Source organism: Symsagittifera roscoffensis, chromosome 8 (assembly GCF_963678635.1).
Source record: "Symsagittifera roscoffensis chromosome 8, txSymRosc1.1, whole genome shotgun sequence".
NCBI classification, from domain to species: domain Eukaryota; kingdom Metazoa; phylum Xenacoelomorpha; order Acoela; family Convolutidae; genus Symsagittifera; species Symsagittifera roscoffensis.
In genome coordinates this window covers 51471305-51492044 of record NC_087069.1, presented here as the reverse complement: position 1 = coordinate 51492044, position 20740 = coordinate 51471305, and the positions used below count along the sequence as shown (strand labels likewise).

Here is a 20740-nt window from a genome sequence, read left to right as displayed (position 1 = left end):
GGGTTGGATAGTGAATCGACGTTTGAGGTCGTTAGACACTAGTTAAGTGGGTGGGGGAGAACAAAATTGTTCTTTTTGATCCAAGGATAGGCCTTGATGATCAAGTTCGAAATTTAATTAACTAGATAATGATTTAAGATCCAAGGATAAGCCTTGATGATCTGATTTTAAAATTAAGTGAATTTAAGTTTTAATAAAGATTTAAATTTATGTAAAGAAAAGATTTAGTGTTTTGATGATATTAGTGAGCTTATGAATGCTGTTATGTTTTAGGTGATGAAGCTGGAACAACAGAATGATTTATGATTACTAACCATTTTTTGTCATGCTACTAATTTTTATTTTTATTTTCCAATAAATATTTTTCAAACATGTTTTGTATATTACTGCAGAGTTTAGGAAAACGATCTGAGATCTTTTTATCAATCGTTATTGTATATTAATAATTTTGTTTAGCGCCTGAAATGATTTTGAAGATTAACTTCAAGGTTTTATGTTTGCAAATGGAAATCTAAATTCATTGCCAGTAGTTTTCTAAATATAAAAGTTTGTTCTGGTTTTTGCCGAACTATCATATAACTATATGGCAAGTTTCTACTTTGTCGTATGTCGTCTCTGGTTCGAGGTCTTCTTCCAATTCCGGGTAGTTCTGTTATGGTTCGGAATATTGGCTCTGATCTATTGAGTCGTAGAGACATTTCGATTAAATTATTGTCGTATAACATTTTGTAAATGTTTTTGTCTAATTTCTAATCTATTTTGGTTAATTCTAAGCTATTAAGGTCTTGTTCGAGACTTATGGTCGCACCAGATGAGTTATGACCGATGGGTATAACTCATAGAGTAATTTCGGATAGGGTACACCGTCTGCTCGTCACGCTATCTTATTTTCGGCCGGATAGATTCGTGCAACTTCTTAGTCTAATACCGATCCTAATCTTACTCTTATACTATCTAGTCTCAGGTTGTTTAACTAGTCTCTGCTAGGCTCAATAGATCTAGGGTATACTGGTTTATTGCGGCTGCTGAAGTGCTCGGGAGAGTCCAACTAATTTCTAAGTTAAATTCAAATCTCTCTGGTGCTGAAATTACAAGTAATTTCAGCACTTACAAATGAGTGGGTTGTTAGTTAGATGGATCATGATTGGTTAATATTAAATACTTTACATTGGTAAAATATCTAATTTATCCAATCATAAAATGTAGTTTAGATCAGGTTCCACAGCTACCCGAAACCGATCTACCTCAGAACCGAAACGAGGCAGAAACAACATCCAATGTTTGGTATGTTTCGAGTTCAAGTGATTCGAATATTTCGAATTTAAATGATTCGTATATTTCGAGTTTGATTTTTTAAAGTATTTCGAGATCACCAAGCGATCTGCATCTTCGTACCTGGTTTGATGGATAATCCAAGAATAGGAAATGCAGTGTATCCACCCTCAGCTACATCATTCCAGTAGACCATGAAAGTCACCAGTCTGCCAAAAGAAAAGTCGAACTTCGAATTGGGAAAAATAATTTATGGGGTATGGAAAGTGATAGGTGGTCTTGCATGAAGAATTGCTTTATTTTCCCGAGTCGAGTTACTAGCTTTTTGATCAGCCGGTCGCGACCAAAATTGGGTATTTCCAAACATTGCAGAACAAGGCAATGTGACCGCGACCGGCCCTGAACGAAGGAAAATTAACAGCAATCGGGAAAAAAAAAATTTCGTCAACGAGTTTTTTAGGATCAACCGTACAATCTCCCCCCGTCCGTAGTGACCTACCGTATAATGGGTACCCCAAACATGAAAAAATAATTGCAATTTGGATATGTATACAAAATGCATTTTGAATAAAAACGTTCGAACAAAATTGATTTTCACAGCACTGATGTGGAATTGCATTGGAATACTGTTGATGACCTAAATTATTTTTGTTTTTCTCATCAATTTTCTCTTTGATAACTGTTCATTTTGTATAAATCTTAACTATATGCAAAATTTTTTCCTGAAAAATTCATCCAGATTTGGGGGGTTAGTGTAGGGATGATCCATTTTTGAAAAAAAAAAATTTTTTTTGAAAACATTAAAACGAACACAATTTGACCGATGAACATAATTCGACTGTGTGCCCGAGAAAACAAATCAATTGTGTTCAAACGGGAAAAAATTTTGACCAGGTCTCGAGAACTTTTTTAACCATGCCGCGAATACTATTACGACTATCGCGATCGGGATACGCTATTTTGAGTAGGTTTAAATTTTGAGAATAAATTTCAGTCAGATCGTTTTTATAATATTTTTTTTAAAAAAAATTTGGCTTCAAGGATTTGTTTTTTTTAGTCATTCTGTAAATTGACGCACAATGCGAAACTAAAATATACATTAAATAAACCGTTTTTATTGATGTTAAACTGATTATACTGATTTTTAAATGCAAAAATTACTATTATTGGCTTTTGTATTTTTTTCTGTCTAAGGGCGATGTTTGAGATTGGTTTTACTGACAGTTTTTTAACTGCAAAAATGACGAAAATCAGTTTTTTTAACCTAACTTTGGAACTGATTTTTGTTCCATCAATGCAAAACCTATAACGCTTTCATTGGTTGCTTTTAATTTCCGTGTTTGGTAGACATTTTTTCTTGCTCTCGTTTTTTTTTTCAAGCAGGAAACTCTATCAATGGGAGGAAGAAAATTAGGGAATCCACTAATAATTGCTGAATCCGTTTTGTTTTCGCGGAATCCGCTCTTGTTTTGCGGAATCCGCTGACATTAGATAAATCTGGAACAACTAGTTATATTCGCGGATTCGGAAACCACAAAACTAATGTGCAAACAAAATTTACGTTACTTTTAAGTTTTGAATTATATTAAAGACTTTTTTGTGGATTCCAGTGACCCTCAGACACCAAATTGTGAGCTATTCATTGCACAGTTTGTCCTAGTAATGTAAAGATTTAATTGAGTTTTTTTTTTTTAATTTGATCCAAATTGTCAAATAGTTTAAGTAGGGACGCAAATGTACTTTAACAATTTTTTATAGCAGTTATTGATGCGTTCTCTTTACCAGGATGGAAAAACAGAAAGTTGATACACAAAATTTACCCACCATTCGGTGGCAAAACAGAGATCGATAAAACTAAACAGAAGAAAAATAGCACTTCTGGACTGCTTTGCTTTATCGATCTCTGTTAGCACACCAAACGGTGGGTATTTTTTGTTTCACAAAACTTTCAACCCGAAGGAAAATCGGTAACTTCTTCTTTTTCCATTCTAGAAAAGAGAACGCATCATTAATTTTTGTCAAAACCTGTTAAAGTGATTAGAATAGTAATGACAATTTGGTTAGTAAAGGGTCGAATCGCTGATGAGGGGGAAGCGTTTTTTTTTCCCTCATAATTTACCTGTTTTCCCATCCTAGAGGGTAAAACCACTGCTGTGTCAAAAAATGTGGCTCGAAGTAGTCAGAGTGGAAGTAGTACTGTCCCCCTATGCCATAGTTGCCCATCTGCCACTTGTCAGCTGTGTCCATACTCTTGTTGATGGCCCTCCCCACCCTGTGGGAGATTCTGAAAAAAAAACAATAGAAAAATTGTATTTACGATTATAACTTTACTCTATCGAAATCTCTGCCTATTTAGAAAATCTTAATAAGTCGGAGAAACTATCATTCAGGGAGACTGAAAATGAAAAATAAAAGAAAATAAAAAAACTGATTGAAAAAACTAAAACTACGATGAAGTTTTTAGTAATTGATAAAGAAGTTTAATCTTTTTCCTACACCACCCCACCCCCCCCCCCACTCCCCCCCCCCCGAACTGCAAGTCACTATTCGAAAAACCCTACAAGGTCGACTAAAATTGTTGGAGCTTCATCAAAAATGTTCGAACTTACTATTAGCACAAAAATAAACTTGCTTACTGCTTTTTTAAATTAAGGAATGCATTTTTGGTTTATAGAAATACTATAAACAAAAGAAAAAATTTTGAAACAAAAAAAGCTTAAAGCTTTTTTTGTTACTAACATTTACAAAAATTTATAGCTTTGACATGCGCGCAAAAAATTTTACCATAAAAATTAAAACTCACAAAATGATTACGTGAAAATTCCATGATACAATCAAATTTACGTTCAATTTATTAATTGAAAAATGATTTTTAATACCAAATTCTGGTACTCCCCCCCCACCACACACACACACACACACACACACACACACACACACACACACACACACACACACACCATTGCCCCTTACCACAATAAATCCTTCTGCTTTACCCCCCCCCCCCCCCCCCTTCTCCTAACCTTCTGTAACACTACTAACTTTGCGGCGATGGGTGCCTCTTGATCCCCCAGCCACGCAGTGGTGCCAGTCCTGGTCTCACTGAACTTCTTCGTCTCATCATCCGTGACTAATATCCCCCTGCTCAGAGTGGGGGAGGCATCCCACATCTCCTTTATCTCCACTTCACTCACTATGTCGTAGATGACAAACACCTGATAATGAGAGAGTGAAAAGTTATAATCAAATTTGAAAAAAAAATTCAAAAAAACTACGAATCTTTTTCGACAAACTGTAGCTTGATTAAATTACATTTGACCCTCATTTGACAATCATTATGTCGTAGACCACAAAAACTGATAATGAGAGAGTGAAAAGTTATAATCGAATTTGAAAAACAAACAAAAACTATGCATATTCGTCGACAAACTTTACCTTAGACGTTTATATTTTATTTTTAACTCTAATTTAGCAACCAATATAGCTTTTAAAACATTGTGCAACCTCTTCCACTCTTTGGCAATTGGAATTTGAAAAAAGAATGACATGAAAGCGCTCATTTTTTGCCAAAAAATCATCGACACTAATATAATCTTTGTTGTATCCAAATTTGTTGTCTTTACCTTGAAGTTAAACATTTAAAAGTAAATGATTGGCACTCATATGTTGTAGATCACAAACACCAAGGGAGACGGGGTTAAGTAATCGAGTTCTCTCCAATAGTAAACATGTATCTTCAATGTTAAATATTTTAAACGTTTTTAATAAGAGATTATAATTTTTCAAAGATGTTTTTTTTTATAATTTTGATAGGAGTTCCATCTTATAACGCACACTCGACGCTTTAGATTTTGTGTAAGAGTTCCAAATCTGCACGAGATAAAGACAACAGATTGTTTCAATGCGACGCCTGCATGAAAATTTTCCCCTATAGGAGTCTTCAAATGAAAAAACTGGGCAAAAAACCACAAATTCACGATCATTGTTCTCAAAGCTTGTTACCTGTTTAAATTTTTTATCAATGAAGTAACCAAATACAGATAGCATATGTGACAAAATATAGTCATAAAAAATTGAAAATAAAAATCGTTTTTTCGGCGCGCGCTCGAGCCAAAAAAAACGCTTGTTTCCAAAAGGTCAAAACTTCTATAAGGTGCTCAAAAAATTCATTTTATGAGAAAAAAAATTGTTTCAATTGGAGTTCTCCAAAAAAGAGCTCAAAAAAATCTATTTAGTCGACTTAAAAGAGCTCCTAAAAATCCGCCAACGGTCATCAAGATCTTCTTACATGTGTTAAACTGGTTGATTTACGACAAAGTCTTACCGGTGGATCGTCCAGTACCCATTCGACCTTGAGAGGCTTCAAGATGAACTCAGGCTGGTGTGTCAAGTAGCCACACTTCAAGGTCCTGTCTGGCGAGTGAAATCTAAAAAAAAATATGAAAGCGCTCGTTTTTGCGCCCAGAAAAACATCGAAACCGATATATAATCTTTGGTATCTCGAAATTTTGTTAAGTCTGTGTGTCTTTATAATTGATTTTGTTTTTTTCCATTGGTTATTGTTTGAACCAGAAAAACGTGGGGAAAAAGGAGCGAAAACTTTCAAATCAACGGTTCAATTGATTCATAGACTTTACAAAGGTATCGAGCTTCAATTGAAGAGTTTTTACTGACTGAAATTCAGATCTGAAATCTCTCTCCGATAGTAGTACTAGAAAATGTGATGAAAAAAAAAATGTTTTTTGGTGATTTACATATTGGAAAAATTTTATATGTGGAAAATTACTTATCATACAGTTTCGTACACTTCAATGGGTCAAAAACGTGGTAAGAAAGCACCAGATGCTCATTTTGAAAAGTATATGAAAATTATATGACAAGAATTTTTGGTCAACACTGGCGTGTAAGATTCAGCGTAAGTATCAAGTTTTAGCCTTTTCCTCAACCTCACTTTGTAAGTCACCAAAAGCAAAAAAAAATTGTTCATCATTTTTTGTTACTATCTCACAGTACTACTATTGGAAAGATAGTTCCTTTATTCATATCTGATTTTCAGCCAGTAAAAACTCGTAAATTGATGCTTAATACGTTTTAATTAACCATTGGTCTAAAAGTTTTCGCTCATTTTTTTACTACTTTTCTTTCTTGTTTGCAAAAATATAAAACAAAAAACCTTTATTTGTGGTTTGCCATAAACACTATAGCCACGGGTCTCATGACAAATGAAAACCTATTGATTGATGGGAATTAATCTCACAGCTATTCGGCATTTGAGTAATAAGAATTTGAGATAAAGGTTGCTAATTCACTCGTACTACGGAAGGTCCCGGGCTAACCTCCATACACCAAAAAAGCTTGTAAAACTTATTCATACAACATTTTGCTATCATACACTTCCATATATTCAGTGTTTTAAAAAACTCTAATCGTACACTATTCAATTATGAAAACTTTATGATGCGTTTGTTTTTACATGCTAGAAAAAATTTTCGATGAAAAAACTTCAAATTTCTGTTTTTTTTAATGTAAAATCAACGCTATGCTCAAGCAAACATTTTCCTTAAAAGTACTTGCTCAAATTGTGCTTTTTGTTTTTAATATAAGCTGGGCTGACTTTTGTACAAATGAATCAAAATCTGAATCACAAGTGAATCGAGAATATTTTTTTCAGTTTTTCATATGATAAACTATTTTTCATTCCGTCAAAGTAGGCCACGATTTTAAACCACTGAAATTTGATTAGAATGAAATTTTTTAAAGCTAAAAACAAAATGTTACCATTTCAACTAATTTTTTTGAGTGAATATTATTACATCATTTTTTTTGGTGAATCTTCAAATGCTGGTCACTTGTGCGATTCTTGCCACAAATCTATAGAGTTTTCTGGCAAAAGAGAAAATATTTGTTTTTGTGCTTTCTGGAATATTATGAATCGAAGTGAAATTCAAAAATTTCAAAAAATTTTTGTTCAGTTTTAAATAACAATTTTAGTGTAGATCGATTTTTATGAAATCGAATAATAGGCATTTTCTTTTTTTTAAAAGTAAAGCAATTTGGTCAACCCGAGATAAATGTTTGAAAGTAGCCAAGTTAAAAAACTAAATTGTAAAGGTGCAAAATCAGAAACTCTTTAATACTGCTAAAACATTACATGCAACATAATTTTCATATTTATGGGTAAAGAGTTGTCACCAATTCATTCTCAACAAGTACTAGTTTCAGCAGACGAGAAATGTTTTCAATTAAATTATTTTTCTTGATAAAATTATTTATTACTAAAAAAGTTTCTGATTGTTCATACAAAAAAGACATCCAATAAATTTTCCAACGTATATTTCAAATTTCACAAAAATGTTTGAATGGTGTTGTTTAATGTTTGACCTATGGTAGAAAAAAGCTGATATACAAGTTTGATATAAGGCATAGCTGTTTCAAGCTGTCGAGCAACTTCAAATTTGAAACTTCAGTTTTTTGAAAGCTGTTCATTCCCAAGAATACAGTTACTGAGTTTTTAAGAATGAAAAACTTTTACAAGTAACGAGGCTAAAATTTTAAAAGTTTTTGACGAAGTTAAGCAACATATATCGCGTAAAAATCTACAACAAGGTTGTTTTCTTGTTGTTCCGACTTTCGTTACGAAAGTAACGGAATCTTTGTGCTCGGGGTGGGTTATTTTTTCTTAGACAATTTTCGACTTTTTAACTAGCCATTTTTGACGGAATTTTTTTCATCATTCGAAAAGTATTGTTGTCCTGAACTCAAATTAGAAAAGATATTTAAATTGAGATCATTTTTTGTAAAGTTATGGGGGTTTAAAGATTGCAATTTTTTGGCCAATTTGGGACAATTAACGCGCGATATACTTCGCGCTATTAACGCGTAAGCGGAGAGTTAATCCGTCTTAGAAATCGTTCCAAATTGGTTTAACGAAGCTTATTTGCCATAATTGATTTGTTACAAGGAGCGAAATTTGTCTTTTTGTACTTTATATGGCGTATGGGGGATTTTTAAAAAAAATTCATTTTGTTTTATTACTTTTAATTTTTTTAAAAGTTATTACTGCTCCATAAACCTTAATAGACAGTCGGAACATTCAGGGCTTCGCGCTGATACGAGCAGTCTTGTTTTTTTTTCCTGTAACTCTTGTTTTGAATTTATTCTTGTTAAATTACGAGCATCTGATACGAGTAGTCTTGTTTTTTTTCTGTAACTCTTGTTTTTAATTTATTCTTGTTAAATTAAAGTCTGTGAAACTTTTGAAACTTTTGAAACTTAAAGTCTGTGAAAAATTTGATCTGTCAGCTCGTTCTTTAAATTTTTTAGCTGGTTGCAACTTCCATTAAGACATAAGAACTTTTCCTTGCAAAGCTTTGAAAACTTATGAAACAGAAAGTTGTCCAAAGATTGACTAAAAGTTAAACTTTGATCCGAAAATTGACAAACTGCTCGTTTTTAAATTCTGATTGTTATAGTTTTATGCAACTCATTGAATAGACAGTAGCAAAATATTTGAATATTTAGAAGTATATCGAAAGAGTAATTAAACTACTAAAAATCTTAATTCAAAAGATAATTTTTCAGGCATAATGAACATGTTAAGGTCGAAACTGTCCGCCAAATTGAAATAAAATTGGCGTGTTGATTTTTTTTGTATCTTTTTGAATGAGTTGCTTCCAACTTATCATATACTTATGAATTGCAAAAAAAGTGAACAGTCAAAACTCATTAAATAGAGCAAAAGCTAACACACAAATTAACGCAAAATTGATGCATTTGAAATTTAACTTTTCAGACAAAAAGTTCTTCTCATGATTAATTATAACTTCAATTTTGTATGCAAAGCTGCTTAAAATGGCATATTGCTCTGCTTTTAATTATTTTGTCCGATCGATTTTTTTTTGCAACTTATTATACTTGTCTGGGTCTCTGCATAGATGTGCGTAGTTGATTTCTATCTGTGTTTTCTCGTGTAGACATTTATCCCCTCGCATGCAGAACTTCTTATCACACATTTCCTGATCTTCTTCACGCAGTTCAACTGAAAATAAAATCAAATCATAGTTGAAATTTTGTTCTAGTTTTAGCTTTGACATAAAAAAAAACTATTAAAGTTTCTTCTAAAGAATTGAAGAACGATAATTTTTTTCAAAAAAATTTTTATTCGATTTTTTTTCTGGAAGTTTTAAGTCAAGCCTCTGAAAATTGCCATGTTAAAACTTAATTGGCATGGTTTTCCTTGATAAAAAACGCGTTCAAACGGTACCGATCTTTGAATTTTGAAAAGTGAGAAAAATTTCATTTTTTTGTCTTATTAATTTGTCGAAGAACTCACCCAGTAACTCCATCTTGTGTTTGGCGGCTGATTTGATTGACAGGTGTCTCACCCAGAGCAGAGCTCGACAAATGTCATCATACTCCACTGCTGCATCGATTAGCACATTCATTTCACCAGTACGAAGGGGACGAATACTCTTGTAGGACCCTAAATGTTTAATTTTGAACAATTTTTGAAACTTTATATTAGCACAGTAAATTTTCCAATTTTTTCATCATTATAGACACAGCCTATGCGTTTTTAAAGCTGAGAAGCTGTTTTTAAGCATAATTTTAACAAGATTTTAAAAGATTTTTGACAATTTTCTTAGATCGACCATATAGACTTTCTCAAATCTGCATATCGGCAAAAAACGTCCAGCTTCTTGGAGCGCATTTTTCACTCGAAAATAGTGTATATTAGGGCAAAAGGCGCCTTCAGAAAAAATGTATGGCTCGTCGCCAGAAATGGATTGCCTTAAAAAGTACTTAAGGGGGGGGGGGGGTTTCTTCGGAAAAAATTAGGCAATCAGAACTGAAAGGATGAGGGGTCACCCCTCTATAATATTAACCAGTTATTAAACGTTTGAGTGATTAAAATTTTGTTGATCAATCTTTAAGTCGTTCTACACACGTTCTAGTTATTGAACGCGCAGCAATTGTCTGCTCTTGAAATTTGCAATTATCGGAAAGTTTTATCTGAATTTGAAATTTTTTACCTGAATTTTTGAAACAGGTTTGAAGCAGTTATGAAAAAGAAAATTTTTGTGGCACTGGAACCGCAATTACAGGTTGTTCTTGTTTTTCTAATGCTATTTTGTAGTTTTTCTTTGATTTCAGTTGCCCTGAGATTTGCAGTGTCCCAGTAATTTAATCCTGATATTCCTTTTTGAAAACAAAATTGAGATAGAAAGCTAGCGTGAATAGAGATAGGAGCCCAGGGTAGCACAGAAACCAAGGAGGAAAAACACGATTCTACCGTCGTGGTCATTTCAGTGGTTACTTTCAAGCAAGAGCTACTGGTTGACCCAGAAGAGGTACCGGCGGATTGCGACCTGTGACACCAGTTTGAGGTTATCGGGGATCTTTTGTTGCTTTGGAAGCTTATGCAACTCAAGAAGTTTCTGCTGCCAGAGGAGCTTATGGAACTGGAGCAGCTTTTGTTGAAGAAGATACTTGTGGATTTCCAGAATTTTTTTTTGCTGTGGAAGCTTGGTGAACGCGAGGAGTATCTAGTGCTGGAGATGAATAGGAAACTCAAAGATCTCGTGGTAATAGAGGACCTTGTGGATCACGATGGGCTTGTCGTTTTAACAAAGCTTGTGGAACAGGTGAAGCTTTTGTTACTGAAAAACAATGTGAGAACTAAAGAAGCTGCAGAAATTGGTAGAGCTCAAAAACCTGAAGAATCCTGGGGAACTGACAGATCATTGGAAGTGGGAGATTAGAGGTACAAAAGTCAGAAGTACAGAAGCAGAAGAAAGAATCGACCGCCTCTGCGACAAAAATGGTGATGTCGACCTCTAAAATACGATTATTTATGAGTTAGCGGGAAGAACAGACGAAAAAAGTTCTCCAAATGACTGCTGGTGTATGCAATAGCAATGCGGGGTGAAGGTTGCTGGAAACAAACAAACACGCAGGGAGAGACGAAGGAATGAAATGATTCAAAGCAAAATCAATGAAAAATGCGGAACGAGGGCAAAGAGACATGGGATTCCGTTATGAATGAACGCATACGCGAGGTACAATCAACTCCTGGTCCAGCTTCGAGAGAAGTTTTTCAACGGAAACCAAGAGTTTCAGTGAGAAAGGCGTGGGAGCAATAACTGTTTTGGAAAAAAAACAACAGTTCATTTTCGATTTTCAAGGTAGTGATTGACATTCTTAGGGTGAAAACTTTTGGAGCTGGAAGACAATATGTGACATAGTTTGTATGTAGCGAAGAATAGAATCAGTTGTCTTCCAAAGATTAGCATGCGAAATCGAGACTAACCGCGGCTCAAGCAAAAACCCTCAAAGGAGGTTTGACCCAAGCAAGCCTGAGTCTTCGGATAGCAGAGGAAAAATGAATGGGTGAAGGCTGAGGAGAATATGACAGCGATGAGAGCGATATCTGTAATGTATAAGAGTTGCAGCTTTTTTATGGCAAAAGCTTGAACAAAAACTCAAACTACATTTTAAAAAAATGTGCGTCATCAACAATCATTTAACACAAAGTTGTGCATAGACTTGATCATAGTTGCCAAGGATTTTAACCAGTTTGCTTTTTTAATTTCAAAAGATGCAAAGTGCACTAACTGATTCTGCTTTAAGATCGATCAGTCAAGATTGTGCTGATCTTTTGTAGTAATGCAAGACTACATGTGTAGTGAAAGATTTGCCAGCTTGATCTTTGTTAAAAGTATTCACTCTTGTATGTGTTTCTTATCTTATGGACCATTAAAAAAATAATTAGGAAATTGTTCTAATAAGAAATACAACATGACATTTTGACAACAATTGAATTTTTCTCAATTTTTCATTTTTTCTTATTTTTGAATTTAATTTTCTCTATAATCAGGGGGTGGATCTAGGATTTTCTCTAGGGCGGTGGGAACGGATTTTCAAAAAATTATCGAAAATTTTGACGGTTTTTTTTAGGTCCTCCAAATTGTTTTTCCGAGCTCTTCTGAAGCACTAAAAAGACTCTGTGTTAGCCAAATTTTCTGCGCCGCAGCCAAGATTTTGAAAAAACAGTTCAAAAAAGTCGTTTGTGGGCACTTTTTAGAAAATTTCGTTTTTTTTGGCGCGCGCTCCAAATGGCTTTACAGAGCAATTAGGACCAGGTATTTGAGAACATCCCTAAAAGAGTGGGAAAAAACACGAGTAAACTATTATAATTATTCAATAACCTATATATTACTTACTTATATCTCCCTTCGCAATTGCCTCGACATCCAGTGCATACACCTCTTGTAATCTCAACAGACCAAGTGCCGCATTCTTCAGATCCCTGTCATTTATAGTCAGTGCTTTAATGTCTTGTAGCATTGGCTTCAGTTGAGAATATTCTATTATTGAATCCGCTCGGAACATTTTTTCCCAAACTGAGAAGTCTGTTTCGTTTTTGGTCAACGCGTGTGCGATTCTGAAAAAGTAAACGATAATCCGGTCTGATGAAAACATGATAAAATTCTTATTTTTCTGCAGAAAAATGAATTTATTGGAGAAATTTCTGAAGGTTTTTTGGCGAAAACCGGAACAGAAAGCCGCTTTAAGCCTCTACTGAATTTGAATGTATTAAACATCGATGCGACACTTGAAATCGGTTGCTGAACAAAAACGAATACCAGTATTGGTGTATAAATATGATCCTTGGAGAGATACGAGGAAAATTTCTCTACACATTCGTGTATAGCAGTTTTTTTGAAAAAGAGTTGATCGCAACTATCTACTCGCTTTTACTGATTTTTTTGGCTACACAATTTTTGCTATAGATTTTAGATTTTGTTTATGTTTCAATCAAAGGGATTGCAAAGCCAAACAGTATGAAAAAAATTTAAGTACTGTTTAATCTTTTCAGCCTAAAATATTTTAACAAACTAGCGCCTAGAACGTTAATAATAAAAAAAAATTCGTGGAAACTTTGCAAAGTTTTATTTTTCATTACCACGGGAACCTTTAGATTTGCAAAATTCAAATAGGAGACCCTTAAACTCAGTAGTTTTCGGAAGAAACTTTCCTCGAGTGACTTTTGCTCTCTGTAGCTTGCTCTGATGAAAATTTTTCTTGAGAACTATTTTTTGTCAAAAAACGAACATTTGATTCAAAAAAAGTATGACGAGATTTTGGTGGTTTTCACTGAAAATCTGTTTAAACAGATTTAAATAACTTTTATGCAAAAAATTATTCTTTTTCTAGCATAAAAAATCCTTATGAGTTTATTCCAAGCTGCCGGACGTACATTATGGGCTACGGTAAATATGTTTCTATGCCGTAAATTATCTGTATAAAAATCGATTCAAAATGATTCAATTCTCAAGTTTGTCAGTACAGGTTTTGCAATCTCCTGATTAGTAATTGTTCCGACTTTCGATACGAAAGTAACGGAATATTTGTGCTCGGGGTGGGTTTTTTTTCTTCAGACACATTCGACTTTTTAACTAGCCATTTTTGACAGAATTTTTTCATATCATTCGAAAGCTATTGTTGTCCTGAGCTTAAATTTGAAACGATATTTTACCTGTGATCATTTTTCGTAAAGTTATGAGGGTTTAAAGATTGCTATTTTGGCCATTTTGACCAATTTGGGACAATTTACGCGCTATATAAATCGCGCTATTAAGGCGTAAGCGGAGATTTAATCCGTCTTATAAATCGTTCCAAATTGGTTGAACGAAGCTTATTTGCCATAATTGATTTGTTACAAGGAACGAAATTTCTCTTTTTGTACTTTAAATGGCGTGTGGGGGGATGATTTTCATAAAAAATTTCAAATTTTAGAAAAAAAAAATTTTTTTTTCATTCAATTTGTTTCTGTTAATACTGCTGCTCCATAAACCTTAAAAGGCAGTCGGAACATTCAAGGCTTCGCCCTGATACGAGCAGTCTTGTTGGTTGTTTTATTTTGTTTTTGGATTGATGAGTGTTATTTTACGAATCTCTAGAAAGAAACCAACACCACGCCTGAAAAGCTAATTCATTCTTGCCTGAAACGATTTTGCCCATGGAAACGACTGAAACACGGTTGCTGAATAATCGAAATTGTTCATAATAATTTCCTTATTTTTTTTCAAAACCATAACGATGAAAGCCTATTTTCAAAATTTTTTGATGGAAGAAACAAAAATTAGTGTTTACAATCAAAATGTATTTTGGTGGAAAGTCTAAACAGGTCTAAACATCTCAAATTTTATCGCTAACTTCCGATTTTTAGGCGATGAAACAGCAACAAATAACCTATCAAACTGTGCAAAAAAATATGAATGCTACCCAAGCTTAAACAGCCAACCTTCAGCCCTGTAGACATATGAGCTAACTCTGCGCCATTCAGCTTTAGAGAAGGTTATATCTTACAGTCCTTATGAAAACACACTCTAATTTGAAAGCTACTAGAATGAGTTACACAAGTAGATGTTCTCGATAAATTTTCTTAAGCTTTAGCTTTGATGTTTCACGGATTCAGGTTGAAACATTCCTGGAATATCAAAAATTTCTGAATTGTACTTGAATCGGGACTAGAAAATTTTGATCACACGAAAAGTACGGAAAAAACAGTTGGACTTAAAACCGTGTGTTGTTCTTTTTTAGTTGAACTTCATTGGTAAAAATGCACCGCAAAAAACACTCGCAAAATTTTCATTAGTAAAAAGATTACTGGTACCAAATACTTGACTCGAGAAAAAATCAGTAACTGAACTAAAATCCACAACGGATTAACCCTCAAATTACCACTGCTATGGTACAATGACTTTAATCGCAGTTACAATGGCAATTTCTCCGATGATCAAAATGTGTCTAAGTTAACATGTTGGGGTAGTTGAATTGAAGGAGGTTTCTTTGTTTATTTTGAAAACCAGACACCTCGAAAAATCAAAAAGCAAAAAAAAATCTATTTCTTTTTCTAAAACTTAACAACCATTTTTTTCAATGTTAAAGCTGTGTTTTGTTGTTTTCTCAGTTTAATTGAATTAAGACAACAAGTCATGAACCTGCTACTGCTAGTCTGTTGTTTTTTTTTTCTCAAAGTAAAAATTTTTTAATCTGCAGACTTACCTGCTAACTTTCGGCCATACTTTATTGAACTTGTAGAGAAGAATGAACTAAAACAGATATTAAACTCTGAACTAATTGAAACTGAAAAACAAAACTTGAAAATGACATTTCAGATCAAATAATTCAGTTTGAATTAAAAACTTTACCTGATTAATTGGGTGAAAAACCACATGCGGGTTGTCCCATGGAGGTTGTTTTACAGCATGTGTGACCTCTTTCAAAATGTTCTCTTCTTTAAACAGATCCTAGAAAGAAAATTGCAATTAAACGTTGAATGTCAAAAGAAAAAAGCTTCTTCAAAAAATATTAAAAAATGAAACAAAAAAGCAGAAAGAAGAATTTTATTTTTTTCCCGAAAATTTTTCATTTTAATTCATTATTTTTATTGATTCTAATATCAAGGGGTATCCATCTCCGGGTTGATGTCCATAGATCAAAAAAGCTTATCATTCAATTCCTAAAACTAATTTCGTGGAAACTACCTATCAAACTAATTTCATAAATATTGCTAACATGGTGTCATCGCGATTTCAAAGAAGTTTTGTCGTCATAAAACAAACTGAAAAATTTTTTACCGCATAATTTTAAATCGCGCCATTTCCATATTTGACCAGCATTGTTTTTTTTGATGGCGAGAAAGTTTTTTTAAATTGCCTCAGGAAAAAATGATGACTTTTATAACCTCAAAAGGAATTTTGCACTGAAACAAACACTTTCCATAACTTTTTATGCATCCAAAGTTTTTTTTGTGTGCATACCGCAGTCCTCGAAAAACCAAAGGTAAAATTCTTTCGTTTTTCTGGATATCTTTGTTCAAAAACGCTCAAAAAACCTAGTATTTGTATGACATCTTCTATATACCTTGATTAAAGCCTGATGAATCAAAAATCCAATTGCTGAAAATGATCTTTTTTGAAAGTTTTTGCCGAAATTGGAAAAATTTGACAATTTCTTTTTACCATTTGTGTATGACAAATCTGAGACATTTCGATCGTCCCAATTGGTCATTTCGAACACAACCTAGAACTCTGAGAAAAACCAACTTTGAAAAACCATATTTTTTGTTCGTAGGACAAAAGTAACCATGCAGTTCCCATGAAGGAAAAACACTGGTTATGGACTTTTCTTGCAGTTTTCTCTTTATAGAAAATTATATACTTATCGAATTGCAGAAAAACTGTCTGACTAGCTTTTTTCAATTTATGAAAAGAACATGTTTGATCAATCTAGGCCGATGTAATTTTGCGTTTGAAATGCATATAAGTTCAAAAAATTCTTATGATAACAGAAGTTTTTGATGTTCCATATATGAAATATTTTAGAAAGATTTTTTTTCTGCCGCAACAAACGCTTTAAAATTTTCATAGGTTGCACTAATAATCCTCCCGATTGTTAAGAAGTGAAAGTGATTAATATCACTTACAATTAGTTATTCTCATCTTGAACGATCCGAAAAATCATCAAGAAAAATTGCAGCGTTCAAAACAGCACAAAGGGCACAACAAAATATTCTGAAATGATAGTTTTTTTTTAATCTCTCAGATAAGACGATCGAGATCAAAGCAATACCTACTAGAATTGCACAAAACTGCTCGTGCTCATTTTTCGTTAACCTGAACGGCGCAAGTGGCGGCTACTTGCCATTATTTTAGTTAGACTTTTTTGCCATACCAGTAACAACTACATTTTTTGTGTGAAGCGATTTTTTTTCTCTAAAAGTGAGAAAGTTAAGAAACCAAGCAGGCGGCCAGTTTTGAAAAAAAGTCGCAGATTGTCGCACGACTTCAAAAAATTGAAAAAAAAAAATTTAGGCTTAATTTTTTCTAAATTTGATGATTTAAATTTAGAGATTTTCGATGAACTCAAATTTATTTTTTGTTTGCAGAAAAAATATTATCTTTTTAAATTCTTTTTTGTTGCTCGGAGGCGACATTTGTTTGGTTGTTTTAGCAATATATTGGAATTTGAAAACACATCACAACCATTTTGTTTTTCATTCAATTTTGAAACCAAAGTTGTTTCAGATAGTTCTACCTAAAAAAAAATTTTTTTTCAATCTTTTTGCCTATTGAGAAACCCCTAGCTCCGCAACTTTCAAATAACAAAAAATTAAAAATAATAATAAAATACCGTAAGCGCTCCAACAAATGTTCCTAAATTGCTTCAGCTTCTAAGTTTCAAAAAACAAAGCGAAGTGTTGAAAAAGACAAATACGAATTTTTTTTCGGTAGAAAATGCCACTAGATAGTAGGAATCCAAACTACCGTGGTTTATGTTTGCTATATGAGTAGGAGGCAACATTACTCAATGCAAAAAGATAACCAAACAAAATGCAAGTAATTCTTAAGTCAAATATGAATCGTAGATCGTAAGTGATTCTCCATAAGGAGCTGAGCAACTTGGTTTTGGTGCTTTCACTGGTTGACATTAAATTTCTTGAAAAACCTAAATTGATCCGGAAGCTTTCTTACTACTAAACTCAACGAATTTTTTTACGGTTCATAACAAAAAAACGTGAATTAAAACACTTTGATTGATATTTAGCTTCAGATTCCCCTTCCCTCTCGTTAAAATTATTTTTGACCAATCACATTCAAGCTGTAATTTAATTTGAAAAAAAAAAGGTTTTTGGGCCGCAAGACAGAAAAAAGTTCTTTTTTTCAATTACGCGCAAACTTGCGAACTTCGAAACGTCAAAACAAAATAAAAAGGCTATAATTTTATTGCTTGGAAATGAACTCGTCTGCATAATTAATATCGAGCAAAACAAACAAAATTCAGACATTTTGGCGTTTATTAGAACGAAAACGGCAGTAAACTGAAAATAGTGCCGCTTTTGCTTCCCCTAATTTGAAGGCAAAGTTAGTTTTCTGCTATACTAAATAGAGCTGTAATAAAAAACTGTTGTAGAAAATTGTGATTTAATATTCTGTCATAATTTTTTTTCTAACTAAGCGCCTTGCTCCTACTTTGTTTGCTTTACTGGCTTCTATAACTTCCTATTAAGTTCACTGTCTGGATCAGAGCTAACTCCTTGTCATTCACCTCGCTTTTAAAAGACATCAGAAAAGACCCAAAACTCTGAGACGTCTGAAAACAAGTATATTTAGTCTCATGGTGCTCTCTCTCAGGTGACATTTTTGTAAAAAAACTTCTTCATTTGTATTTCTGTTCGTGTGATGAGGAAACGATTCATTATAATTATTATTATGCTAATTAAATTATTATTATGATTATTATGATTATTTTGATTATTATTATGATTATTATGAATAGGGGTGGATTATTATGATCAGGGGTTTTCTCGAGGGGGGCGGATTTCAAAAAAATTTTCGAAAATTTGTCGACCTTTTTTAGGCCGACCAAATTGATTTTTCGAGCTCTCCCAAAGCGCTGTTTTGTCCCTATTTTGGCCAAGTTTTCTGCGCCGGGCAGGCAAAATTTTGACTCACAAAGGCGTTTTAGGCACTTTTTGAAATATTTTGACCAAAAAATCGCGTTTTTTCGGCGCGCACTTCCCTGAAAACTAGTATTTTTGGCGCCGAAGGCGCTTTTAGAAAAATTTTAAGGGTCCGTCTCCAAAAATCTCAAAATAGTACAAAATAGTACATGGGGTCGAATCCCTGAGGGGGGAAAGAAAAAGTACACCCCCATTCCCGCCCCGCACCCCTAAATCCGCCCCTCATTATGATTATTATTAGGATGAATAAAAAACTATTTTTATTAATATTCTTACTATGATTATGATTATGATTATGATTATGATTATGGTTATGATTATTATGATTATTATGATTATTATTGTTATCATGTTTATGATTATGATTACTATGACTCACCCTCAGAGTGTCAGAGTGTCGTAGTATAGTACTCAACCCTCCCGAGAGTTTGAAGTCGAATTCGAACAGGTAGAGTAAAGTGTCCCCTGAAGAATAGAGACTGCCATGGCCCATGTCCACTTTTTTGTTCCTGTCCACTTTGTGCCCCTCTCCTTCATTTTTGGGGGAGGCGATAGCTGTAAATTAAAAAAAGACTAGACAAGAATTGGATTTTTTACTTGTTACAGTTCATTCCAAGGTCAAATTTTAGAACTACAAAATTTGAAATGAGCTATATCTTTAATTAACAATTATAAGTTCTATAATCTCTAAGTGCAAACTGATTTTGACTATCTTTATAGCATGCCTCGTGGCTTTTTATAATTTTTTTGTATGAATGGATTATGTCTAAAACTACCCGGTCAAATATTGACAACAATGAGTTATTTGGTCAAGCGCATTTTCTGAATGAATAATCAAAATTATGCAACTAAAAAAAATCATGTTTTCAAATTAAACGAAAAACTAAACTACTAATACACTACAAAAAAATGAAACTTGCTGTTAAAATCAAAAGAAAAAAATTGTTGAACTCGATGATAAAACCTTGATTATCAAAAAATTGGCAAGGGCTGAAAACTGTCTAAAAAGTAAACATTTTTCCAATTTTTTGCCTTATCCAGCGTTAAATTAAAATTTTTTTTGTAAAATAATTTAATTTCGAAAAGTGAAAAAAAGAATAATTTAAAAATAGGGTTCTTACCATTTCCGCCTAAGAGCAAACTAAAAACTAGAAAACGCAACATGTAATAAGAAAAAGCACATAATAAAAAAGATCGAGAACGAGTCAGCGCTCTGAACATGTTTAAAAGAAGGTTAGCTCTAAATTAGAAGTTTGAAAAAGCAAAAAGGCTATCTAAAGTTTATACCATTGGTAAATGTGTCTTAGCTTATTTTAGTTCTAATACATGGTTGAAATCAGTTTAAGAGCATCTAATACGGCTCAAGTAATAATATTACAAACAGCATTCAATTAAAATTGTTTTTTCTTAAAGTTAACCAGATAGTTTTGATTTAAGACATTTGGATCATTAGAAGAGCTCAGAATACAACGGCATGCTAACAAAAAATTCTAGCAAAATATAATTTTTTGTGTGCATAACGCGGCTCTGTTTAATTAATATTTTGTTTTGATTTTTCCTTTTGGCTAGATATTATTTCAAAAACTCTCAAAACGGTTTTTTCTTTCGTAAATTAGAACAAAAATAAAATTCCCGTCTATTTTCGAAGAAGACTGCTGAATACTTGCGCTCGAGATGGTTTTTTTTCTCAAACAAATATCGATTTTTTAACCAGCCTTTTTGATGGTTTTTTTTTAAAAAATCATTCAAAAAATTATTATCTTGAGCTCAAATTTAAAAAGACCCGTATGATTTTTAACCGAAGTTATGTAGATTTAAAGTGTGCCAATTTTGGACATTGAACGCGCAATATTGAACGCGCTAATCATGCATGAGCGGAGTTATAATCCATCTTAAAAATCTTTCCAACTTTTTCTTTGAATATTTCTGATCAGAGTT

The 20740-nt window shown here is 33.2% G+C and overlaps 1 protein-coding gene across 1 annotated transcript; it reads right to left on the bottom strand.

Annotated features, from left to right (window-relative positions):
* Positions 1–1369: 1369 nt before the first annotated feature.
* LOC134853691 (prolyl 4-hydroxylase subunit alpha-1-like) lies at positions 1370–20070 on the bottom strand. Its single transcript, XM_063869689.1, has 11 exons — positions 19924–20070; positions 19182–19357; positions 15489–15587; positions 15343–15389; positions 12495–12715; positions 9605–9754; positions 9187–9310; positions 5597–5699; positions 4315–4487; positions 3392–3556; positions 1370–1481 (listed from the first exon to the last, which is right to left on the bottom strand). Exons 1-11 carry the CDS (start codon positions 20021–20023, stop codon positions 1370–1372), a joined length of 1470 nt encoding a protein of 489 aa, XP_063725759.1. The 5' UTR covers positions 20024–20070.
* Between the last annotated feature and the right edge of the window lie 670 nt (positions 20071–20740).

Coding starts and splice junctions, on each gene's coding strand:
- LOC134853691 (XM_063869689.1), bottom strand. CDS start 20,023: ATGTTCAGAGCGCTGACTCGTTCTCGATCTTTTTTATTATGTGCTTTT. Junction 15,390..15,488: donor TTTTTCACCCAATTAATCAG/GTAAAGTTTTTA, acceptor TATCTGTTTTAG/TTCATTCTTCTCTACAAGTT. Junction 9,311..9,604: donor ACACAAGATGGAGTTACTGG/GTGAGTTCTTCG, acceptor TTTTATTTTCAG/TTGAACTGCGTGAAGAAGAT.